Raw genomic sequence first — 12,368 nt, forward strand, 5'->3', positions numbered from 1 at the left:
AATCATTAATAAGTTTATGTTTGGATTGGGTATAACATAACAGAATTAACCCAAGGAGGATCCCGCAATATAAGCTACCTTTTTAGAGGATTTAAACTTACAGATATTACAAGGTATTTGACAACATCGCCTCTTATAGAAATATCCATCTATCTTATCTTACGACATAGTATTAAACCAAATAAGTATACTGCTAACCCACATGTTCTTATATGGGGTGTTATGTTTTATCATATATTCGTTTTAGCGACATAGTTTACTTTTCATTTTACACCTACCTTATATGGACTCGTTTTCCATAAATGCAAGGTATGTACTCACTATAAATACATTTTGTAATGCATTAAACGCTTAAGTTTCTACATCCTCATTGAGGAATGTTAACGGTAACGTATGAAGCTTTTCTTTTTTTCGGAATGTATGACATACAAGGAAAGAATTCAGGAAATTTGTATACAAGTGTATCTTATAGTTTTGGACTTATGCGCCATATGTATTTTCAGTTAACACTTGATCTTCAAAAGATAAATTTAAGAACAATAGTATTATGAGTCGGCTTACTTATATGCAATGTCATTTTTCCGTTTAAAGATGTGCGTATATTTAAGAGCGTATTTGATATTTATTGTGTTAATTAAATAAATATTATTTCATAAAGTGTACGTCCAATCCAGTTCTAAATGTTTTTTCATAATGTTTAAAATAGTAGCTTTATTTTTTATGCAAAGCGTTTTAAACATATATTTATGTGCTATTAAGTCGTTAAGAGAAGGTACATTTGATGGCTAAATAACGGCAATTGTGCGCTAAGCAAGTATGACACGTGTCGCTTAAAAGTTATTAAGGAATAATCAAAACTAGTAGACGCTCAACAAACTGTATTTCAAACATACACAATAATATAGACAACAACTATATCAGTGGGATGTTTGTAAGCAACTATTAGAGGTACCTGTCCCGTCGTATACCAATGACAATACAGAAAGGTGGATATTTAGTTTACATACATGTATATTGATTTCCGATACAAGTCGCTTACCAGATGCGTGGATATTTTAGAAAACACTGGACATCTACGTTTAATATTAAATAAACTAAAGGATTGAATGTCATTCTTACAAAAAGTCAACGCAGCAACCTCTTCGTACTTTGTTTTGTCACCGTTTGTTTGGCCACGTAAGTTTAGTTATTTATCAAGCCTCCATGTGAGAATGTATTTGTGTTGTAAAGCTATATCCGGCCAGCTCAATCCTTAATTGACAATTGTAGTCACGTGTTTAAAAAAAACTAATTACAAAAAGCAGACATTCTCACAGCATTTTTATATAAAATGGCATCGGATTTACTAATAACGCAAACTGTTTTAATGTACGACACAGATGACTTCACGTTGTTCTGCGGGTATACAGTAACAAAATATACACTGTAGATTCCCGCTGTTTAAGATTCACATTTAATTTAAAAAAATAATCATATTAATATTTCACATTTCTATGGTGTTTGACATCTTTTATAGAAATGTAACTCAATCTGACAAATAGTTTGAATATCAAATAATGATACGGGTACACGGAATTTATTTTGTGTGTGCTCATGTTCCGTTTACATCAATTTTACCACTGCCGTATATGGACTCGCTTTTCATTCATACAGTACAGCCAAATAAGGACTGTTTTCCCAGTTTCAAAGTAACATGAGCGGTAATGGATTTTCCTTCCGGATTGATCCGATATGTATACAACCATCTCATATTTAGAACGCGTTTGCCTAAAAGGAAGTTTTGTCACGATTGAATAGACCGCTTATGACAATAATGTATTTATAAAAGTTAATACGAATTATTTGATTAATCGGTATGGCAAATAACCGGCCTTTTCCAAAGTCGCATACTCATTTTAGGTCGCTTCTTCATTTGTGAACAAGGCGTTTCGTTCCATAGTAATATAAAATGGTCACGACAATCTGTTAACGAGTCCAATTTATACTTAATAACCTAATCACCACGTTACTATATCAGATAATATAGGGTATCTCGCCCTTGAGTCGATTTCGCCCTTGAGTCGGACATTTTTATCTTTGCAGTTTGTCAAGATGCGTGTTGTTTGACATGAGTTGAGACTTTGTAATAAACACTTTGCAAGTGGTAATAAAACTTGGTAAAGTTCTAAATCAAGTGATATAAAATATGTTTACCCGATTAAAGTGTATATGTACATGTAACAGTTTTAATAGCTTCTGGTGATGGTAAACAAAGATTTTTAAATTTTTTCGATCAGCTTATACCATTGGCTTTCTGGTCTGATGTATTACTGAGCTATCATCAATGACTATATATTAAAAACGTTATCTGTTTCTTTAATAATGAAACGCTATTTCAGTGGTTAGTTTGATTGTATAGATTTCAAAGTACAACATGTTATACAACTCAATTAGCCCTTGAGATGAACACAATGCGCCCTTATGGCGAACATGAGTTTGACTACTGGCAGAGGCATATGGATGATAATTAACCACATATTCTTTCAAATTAGCATGACTCAATCTATAAAGAATCCATTAATTAAAATACATTACATAATGTTTTATCTCTGTATTTTCGCACTTTTCTGTGTTGCCCCAGTGCTTCAAATGGTCCCGTTGTGGTAAAGTTCGAAATGAAACCTAAAGTGACCCTTCTATTTGTTTTCCTTTTAAAAGCTCATTTTCGTCAGCACTTGACATATTTGAATTGTAATACATCTTGGGAATTGATAACCCAATTAGTGCTTAAGACAAATATGTATCACTGTTTAGGGATAATGTGTTCAACTCATGCGCGAACTCAGAGGGTACTGATTTTCAACCATTATTTAATCAAAATAATCTGAGGACCAAATATTTATTTAAAAAATAGATTAGTAAAACATGGTACTAAATGCCAGCACCAGATGAGTCGCGGCTTTTATCGATGAGCTTGTTAATATAGAATCGTACCGCTAACCCGTGCGACTCAATGACGAGATACCCGTTATAAGAATAAAAAGTCATTTCATGATTAAGCTGATATAAAAGATTCATTAATCGACCCGGATATTTGGATAAATACCACGACTTTACTTTAAAAAATGTAAAAGACATGAAACATGCGACACAGCAATGTGTTTAACAAATTCACAAATACAACAGTAAAGTCTATAATTGAAGTAAAAAGTAAACACCATAATAAAAGTTCATATCAATCCTTAAACATACACAGCTGTTAAAAATCATACGTAAAATGCAGTGTGTATCATCAACCGTAATATGAGCAAAGCAACTGAGAGCACATAGAGACTTGAAGCTTCTAGCATTCGTTAAGGTACGAACGGGTGTACATTGGCATTAAACATCGAGCACATCATAATTGGCGTAACGAATTTAAGAGGCGACGCCATTTTGTTTTTACCAGCGTCAATTCGTAGAACACAGACATTCCCGTGGATTATTAATGATGTAAATATGCAACACAATCTCGAGAAATTATATACATATGCATTTAAGCAAAACTGTCTTAGACATAACTTAAAGCACACATATTATTAAAGCTAAATATAATATATGTAATGTTATTCTGCTCGTTAACTAGTAATGACACTAAACAATAACAAACATACAATCCTCTTTGAGTCTCAGATGTAGGTGTTATCATGTAAATTTTGATTTTAATATAGATTGGCATCAACTTCCACAACCTGATATGGTTGTATCTACAGTCGTCCGCTTCATCGCTTGTATATTAAAGTGACCGGGATGTAGGACGATTCCCAGAGAGAAATTGCGAGGATCGAGATCTGGAAGAAATTATGCGGGCCGGAAGTCGTAACGCTGCAGCAGGGCAGTGGTGAACAGGAAGAGACGGTTCTTAGCTAGCGACTCCCCGAGACACACGCGTCGGCCAGCACCAAATACAAGTAAATACAAGTAACCTGAAATATATGTGAATAGTATGACACTAATAAACAGATGAAAATACCGGCCTATTTTTTCTAATGCAATTCAAATGCGTCATGTATTTATTTTTACATATTTAAGTAAATTTAAGCTGTCATTGTTTAATGAAAAGTAATTGGGTGGTTGAACAAGTTACGTGCGATGCTGATTATTTGTATAACATGCAGGGATTAAGATCAACGTTGCCTAAGATTGTGACGATGAATTCGCTTACATTTTAACATAACGTTCATGAGGACTAATTATCACTTAGAACGTCCATACAGACACGTTTACTTGTTTAATACTACATTTTGATTGTTTGCTGCGGTACACTGTTTTATAAACATTAACGTGCAAGGTTTAATTTTTAAGTTTGAAACCAATTAATGCATAATAATAACAATAAAATGCTTTTTTTTTTCAAAAACTAAGAGCATTCATTTTTGAGGAAGCAAACACAAAAATTGTAAACTCAAACACAACGCAAATAAATTGTTACAAAAAAGTGTTCTCGACCTTCGTCGACATTCGTGGTATGGTGGTAGTAGGTAACCGTCAGCGTCCAGGAAGCGACCGGGGTCGAACTCCCAGGGGTCAGGCCACACTTCCGGGTCGTGGTGGAGAGACCACAGGTTGATGTACACCTTGAAAGATGGTGTTAATTTAACGTTACATTACGAGATAATTGGCTAGCCAGTAAAACCGCTTCCCTTAACTGTAAAGCTAGTACCACGGGCTTAAAGGGACCGTCAACCGCGATTGACGAAAACTGAAATGTTCTAAAATACCGTATTTTTGTACAATTATTAGTTTATATTGAATAAAATATCACGACTGGTACATTACATTACTTGAAAAAAGTTGTTAAGTTTTCATATTTCAGTATACTCTTGGTAAACCGGAACTCTCTAAAAACCCGCACGATCAGGCTGGTCCCCAGATCGTCCGGTTTACAGAGAGTCTACTGTATTCGGTAATTAATTTTACTAGGTACAGGTACCAGGTAACTACCATTAACTATAAATAACGCAAGTAGATTGATCATCATCGTCACGTGGTAAACCCAAGAATGCAAATTGTGCATGCGTAGTGAATTGTATATATTTTCTATATAAAAAGATCAATCTACGTGCGTTATTTATAGTGTGTATATCGTTACGTCAACTATTTTCGCGATGTACTTTCGATTTTACATCGCGAAATATCATTACCGAATATACTGAAAATGTGAACTTTTTCAAGTAATTTAATATATGTGTCGTGATATTTTAATCAACATAAACTAATAATTGAAAAAAAAACATGGTATTATATAATTTTTCTTTATCGTCAATCGCGGTTGAAGGTCCCTTTAAAGACCCAGTCCGTTGCCTATACTAGTAACTGAAAGTATTTAAAATTGTCTTATTAATGACCTTTGAGACGAAAAGTTTTGTTTTTAAAGACAATAATAATTATTTTCGAAAATGCTTGGTGGGAACAGTCTATATACATGTATACTAGAGAGGAGTGTAATCAAAGTTTATGACTTCCTGATGATGCATTAAGTGTAGACCCGGGGTGTGTCCCACCACTCTTGCTTATTTCACTTACTAGACTCAGGGGTTGTGGTGCAAATTTGTTATGTTATTATCATTATATGTTATTATTAAATCATTAATATACTTTATGTTAATACCTTGTTGTGATGTGTCTGATGTGATTTATTTTGAAAGATTGATTTTTGTATCATATTTTGAATATTTTGTATTACCCCTTGTATGTCCGTATGCATGTTTCAAAATATATACTTGTGTTATGTTACTGAAGACCACGTTATAAAAAAGAAATTATTTTTTAATGCGAATTCTTCATGAAATAAAGTTGTTATTATTATTATTATTATTATTATTATTATTATTATTATTATTATTATTATTATTATTATTATTATTAATAAAGCTGAATACCACATATTTAGCTGATACTTAAAGATTTTCAATTTCGGTGTGGTCTTGTGTTTAAGAGGGTGGAGAGAGGGACAGAGTTTCCGGAGAAAGTCCCAACTCGCCGGTTAGTGACGGTTTACATAATTATAATAAAGACGCGTGATAAGAATGGAATTCTTGCTATGTTAATGTCGATTTTCATTACAGACATCACAAGTTATCACAATCGAATATATAGACACGTAAAATTAAACTTACCGACACATTATTTTTATTTACAGAGTTACATAATCTTTGATAAGCTGTTCCTGTCTGTTTTTTTATTATATTTTCGGACAACCGTGTGGACTATTAGTGCAAAAATGTGCATAGCTTCCGATAGCTATGATACGGTAAGTGCCCGTACTTAACGCATGCGCACTCACCAATGACGAGGACGGACGTGGCGCAGACGTCAGCAATTTATGAAAGGAAATAAACACAGCTGAAGAACATAATACAACGCAGGGCTTCAAACCACTAATACCACTTGATTTAACAAACATTTTCTGCACCTACAGTGCAAACAGATGAACAAGTAAACAATTAGGTCAAAGCATCAAGCCCATTTGTCTAGGATTACATTCGGAAAATGGACACAATGATAAAATCAAAATTGAGATAAAAGTACTGATATATCCCCTCAAAAAGGTACCATATGCCTTCTAATTTTATTGTCACATTGTATGTTTTTGCACCAAGAGGGCGAATTACAAAACCAACTGTATATAGCGTTAGTTGTTTACAAAGTCTCATAGGTTCGGGTATTCCCAAATGTTACAGAATCTTTGAAATCGTTCCTTTAAATTTGATAACATGATGCGATGTGTTGAAGCATGCTGTATGCGATGAGGTTTGGTTTCATGTGGCAAGCACATAGCATCCGACGTTTAAAGGTGTGATAACATTGCACTTTCACAGTTCAGACACAACCGTCGTAAGACGCTCGTATTCCCTTAATCGTTTTCGTTTAGTGTTTTTCAATTGGCGTTTGAACAGTATGTATAAGTAAATAAATTAAAATACTCAGTCTGAAACACTTTAAATGATATTATAAGTAATAGAAACAACAAAATTATTTAAAAAAACAACAACATGAATATGATTATCATCGAGGGCAAAACTCTGTGTATCAGCAATAGCAAAAATATAACGTCTCAAACAACAACAGCAACACCGTCAAAGTAGAAAGTGGTTGTTAAAGAATCCATATACAAACATCGCTGAATCAATGTGTAATTTGTAATATCTTCATGTATACACATAACATTCGCTATACTGGCTAACCTTCCAACTAGAAAATGTATGATCACAAGTTCACAACAACAAAGTGTTGTATTTATTTATATGCCACACCAGACCCTATTCCGGCAATATCATGATAAGCATCACATTTCTGTTTCGATTCAACTTCATCGCATTAAATTTGTTTGAAATTTTGGAATAATACCATGTTATTCACCATCGTGTCCATGACTAAAACAGAAAGCGCGAGGTCGAATCAGAACATGCCGTTGATTTAAAGTATTGGGAGCAGTGCCTTCTTGAACCTGGATTTCCCATTTTCTCGTTTTTATCCTGAATGCGTCTCACCAGTTTTTGCTTACTATCCAGCATGTCATTGAATATTTGTTTGTTTTGCGGCCAATATAATAAATTGAACCGAACAACTTTAAATGCTGGCTTGACATTTTCTTAGCGCGCACATGCATGTTTCATGATTTGGCTAGTCAATGAGTCATTCGTTAACCGTCGATAAATTCAAGATCAATATCTCACGCAATCGGTTGTCATTTGTTAATAACAGAGTTGTGTTTTGCGGTAAAAGAATGACATGAACCGAAACAACTTTAAACGCTGTCTAGACATTTTGTTAACGCGCCTGCATGCTTTATGGTTTTGCTACTTATTGCGTCATTTTGCAACCGTCGATTTACTTCCATATTAATATCTTGCGTAATCGGTATGCATTTGTTTAACACAGTGGTGATCCTTTGGATACGAGCACAAAGTGGTTGTTGTTTGGATCATCAATCTTTTAATTTTAACTATACACAAAAAAGTTTTCATTTTGGTAGTGAAAAAGAGAAACAAAATGCATTGTTAAGCAAGTCAACTTTAAATGAAACAGTATATGAAATAACATATGAAATAAAGACTCGCTAAGTGGTTTCTGAACTTTCAGCGCGAAAAATTTCCCACCGATGTTGTGGAAATCCCCTTATGATTATGCTCCAACTCCTTTGTTTGAAATACTCATTTACTTCAATGTGAAACAATAGCAAACGCCTTATGGAAATAAAATGGTTTAAACCACACACTTACAGTAATTTAATTAAGTAGTTGCCTTTTTTCAGCCGTATACTTAAGTAATTGATAACAGTAAATGAATTAACGAAACAATTCCTTCTTCCTTCCTAGATAACCCATGGGAAGTTTAGATATTAATATAATGTTATTTATCGGGGACCTCTTGATATTTGCAGCAATTGTAGCATTGAAGATTGATGATAAGATGCGTAAAAAGATGGAAATGTATGTACAGTACACATAGCAAAATATACGACGCATTAGTAAATGGACACACATTCAAAGAAAGAAATTGATCACATTTTGTAAGAAATAGAAAGAAATCACTGTAATTAAAGAAGCGAAAAATACAAAATACGTTACAATTGCACATATACTTCAATAAAATAATAGATAGCAACATTGCAATATTTTACAAACATGATATTGATTATTTGTAAATGCAAACTGACTTGCTATTTAAAAAAATGCATGCATTTAAGGAGTGAGTTGTTGAATAAATAATACAATAAAAATTCAAATGTTGTAAAAGTATCTTTAGAGACGGTCTCAAAATGACATCTCGAGCGTAGGCAGGTCTGAAAAACAACTTTTCATGCAAAGCTTGAATCTTGTTAAGCCAACCACATAAGACGCATTGTTTATAAATAATCTCATTATTTCATATTTCACGACAGTTTTGTTTTATTTTAAAAAGCTTCTTTAATGTTAAATACTTTTTATTTACAGTGGATACAAATATTAAACCGGTAACTGCAAGTATACTATTCAGCTAAACATTAAAATGTCTTTTTATTGGTTTTTATTATATTAATGTCATAAGAACTTTAATCTTATCTGACGTGTTTTTCATTGTTACCTAAAGCATATTCAATGGTAAGACCATACAGGGATTTTTGGACAATAATTTATGGAAAAGCCAGAAATAAGATTTTGTTTGCAGATTGGCTGTATAATGGCGTATGGTTTGTTAATGTCAAGGTCAAATAAATGTAAAAAGTTTTACTAACAACACTTTAAGGGTTGTACGAGCTATACCTTCTACCAGCTTTGAAGGATTGCAAAATTAATTCAGAAAAATTGTTAAACACAAGATCAAGGTCATACTTCAGTAGATCTTAACTGCAACACTGTGCAACATTCGATTGCTTGCATCAATTGTCTTTGTATTCATCCAATGTAATCATCAAACTAATTCGCACGCGTTCTCTACATTACGTGCGGAAATGAATGTACCGCGGACCGACATACCGACCGACAGACTGACCGACCGACCGACCGAACGACCGTCGGACTTGTTCAAAGCAAGGTATCCGCGCCTCTTCAAAGCAGAGCAGTATGTATTCTAAGAACAAGTATCCGTGTTTCATCTCGAGAGATAGGAAAAATAGCATTACGCGACATCTTCAAATGCACTTGTATTCATTCAACTATTTAACACTCTTTTCTGTATGACACGTAAGCGGCGTCTCTTCTTATGTCATCTCATTGTATACAGATACTTTAGACTCAAGTATCATTGTAAAATGCTCGTAAATGTGTTGGATTCAATGCCGTTGGTGATTTTGTCATGATTGTGTCATGAATGTGAACTTCTCAGATACTATCGTTTATGTACTCGTAGAAAGTCTTATACAGAATAGAACATACAGTTTACATTTAGTAAGCAATGATTCAATGACATAAATAAACTTTATGTAAGATCGATGCTTTGTGGAAATTATAGCAAAATTGTAAGCGATGAAAATGTTTTCTAAACGTGACTTTTTGTAACAAATGTAGTTGAACATTTGCTTAAATATGGAAATTGATCACCTCCATGCTTAAACAAGATGAGATAAATAAAAATGAAACAAACATAAAAAGTAACTTTTTGTTATATACAAACACGGAAAATGCGATAATGTTTGAAACAAAAAAAAAAATAACGATATAATTGCTTTATTAAATTGCAGCATGTTAAAGACATAGGATAAAATGAAATTAAGTTGAACATAATTTAAACACGGAGTTTCAGTTTTTGAGTTCATTCCTAGAAGATATCATATTAACATCAATTGTGTATATCTGTCTAAGGTCTATCACTATATATGGAAAGATAAGATTTCCGTTTAAGGTAGCGCACCTCTAATGATTTCCCGCGATTTATTTTACGATCATTGCCGATCTTAAATGATCGGTGATTTCCAAGAGATGCATTTTATTTTTTTCAAACTTCGAATTTTGATATGTGTTTACCTAATTCATTAAGAAAACATTATTTTCACTATAAATATTGACTTTGATCCAATTATCATCTGAAAAATACGATTTCGCGATTTCTTCAAAGATTGACGAGCCTTTTTACCTGTTTACTTATGGATATTTAATTTAAGGTTGCACTGATGTGAAGTTGACGTGGCTGAGTGGTTAAGGAGATAGGCTAGAAATCTTTTGGAATCTTCCCGCGCTTTATTTCTTTTCTAACGTAATTTGATTTAATATAGCATATAAGCTATGTTTATTGTCAAATATGTTGAAAATTGTAAGAACATCCTTCAATTTTTTTAATTAAAACAACATTCTGGCTAAATTGGGTAATATACTGCTGAAAATACGAATGATGCATATTGCATTTTTATTTTTATTTCAAAAAGTTAACGGTAAATCTGTCTATTTCTTGGTATTTTTGCTGTATATAGTGTTTATATAAAAAATTAGTTTAAAATATAACTAAAATGATACTATTTTGAATGTTATGACACTTTGTTTTTAACCGACCCAATTTTTACTTGGCTGAAATCACTTACATTTCATGGCGCAATTCCATATATAAAAAAATTGTAAAAAATAAATGTCTGTAAAAGAATACTTATTTCATCTTGTTTAAACTTTAAACACCTTTACTGCATCTGTACACACCAACTGCATGCCCTTATTTGGAAATCTGAATGAATTATGGAACTTTTATATACCCCAGGGGTTAAAATAAACTGGACAAAAGCCGAGCGAGAGGGTCGTTTTGAAAAAATCGGTATATTTTTTTTTAAAGCATGGAAAGCCTACCTACAAATTTGCATGCAGTTCAGTGAAATGATGCTGATTAAGAAAATAATTAATTAAATTATATTTGGATATGTGCCCATTAGAGGTGCGCTACCTTAAACAATCTAATCGTCGGACGTCCGTAGGGAGTTCTTACTGGTTGAGTATTATGATAATCAGCTCAATGAACTATTCATCTAAACGTGAACTGACACCAAAGGTCGGTGATATCCTGATTCATATGGGCACCAATGCACGCGACCGAGATTTCATACAGACTTTCACCGACCAATACAAACTGTTTAATACACGTTCTACTTGGCTTGCGCGCTTGAAAATATTCAAATATTAATGAATGGACAAATATGATTGAGTGAGTTAATGTTATGAATGGACAAATATGATTGAGTGAGTTTATGTATGAAACATAGGTTCGCAAGTTTACTATAAAACGAAGATGAAACTGGAACTGAAACAGCAAATCATACTATAGCGGATAGAAATCATTGTGAAGTGTGTTTCAACTTTGTGTTGCAGATTCAACATATGATTAGTATTTTTCTGCATTTCATTGGTGTCAAAATATTCCGTCAGTCATTATAAAAAAGGCGTTATTTTCATGACAGTGCACACAAATGAATTGCAGATTGCTATTCAATTCTTAAGCAACGCTTTCCATAACAAAACAGGATTTTTTTTTCTTTAAATGCTGTTCACTCTCAATACTTATTACTCCAAAGTCGTGGGTTCAAAACTGTATTTGGCTTGCATTTCACACAGTGTCTTCTTCAAATATCTCAATACGTATTTAATGCTAAAATATTTTTTCCTAAGGAATTGCGTTTTACTATACAATTGAATTTTCTTTATTTCTTTATGTACACCAAAGGTCGGTGATATCCTGATATGGCAACAACAACAGCATGAAATTGTAGCGTAATTTTCAGCAATGATATTCATTAATATGGAAACAATCCGAAGATGCTTAAAATAATCGGACTTGATTTAAAAGGGACACATAACACGATTAAAATCATTAATACTTTTATATTTAGAATGGGTATAGCATGACAAATTAACCCAAGCAGGATCCCGCAATAAAAGCTTCCTTTTAAG

General features: G+C 33.1%; 1 protein-coding gene across 1 annotated transcript in view; it reads right to left on the reverse strand.

Annotated features, from left to right (window-relative positions):
- Positions 1-3,282: 3,282 nt before the first annotated feature.
- LOC127844878 (cytochrome P450 2H2-like) overlaps positions 3,283-12,368 on the reverse strand; it is a 31,316-nt gene continuing 22,230 nt past the window's right edge. Inside the window, exons 7-8 of the mRNA XM_052375413.1 lie at positions 4,468-4,595; positions 3,283-3,944 (exon numbers count right to left, since the gene is read on the reverse strand). Of these exons, the coding sequence (XP_052231373.1) occupies positions 3,881-3,944; positions 4,468-4,595 (192 nt within the window). The 3' untranslated portion in view covers positions 3,283-3,880. The remainder of the gene's footprint in view (positions 3,945-4,467; positions 4,596-12,368) is intronic.

Source organism: Dreissena polymorpha, chromosome 9 (assembly GCF_020536995.1).
Source record: "Dreissena polymorpha isolate Duluth1 chromosome 9, UMN_Dpol_1.0, whole genome shotgun sequence".
NCBI classification, from domain to species: domain Eukaryota; kingdom Metazoa; phylum Mollusca; class Bivalvia; order Myida; family Dreissenidae; genus Dreissena; species Dreissena polymorpha.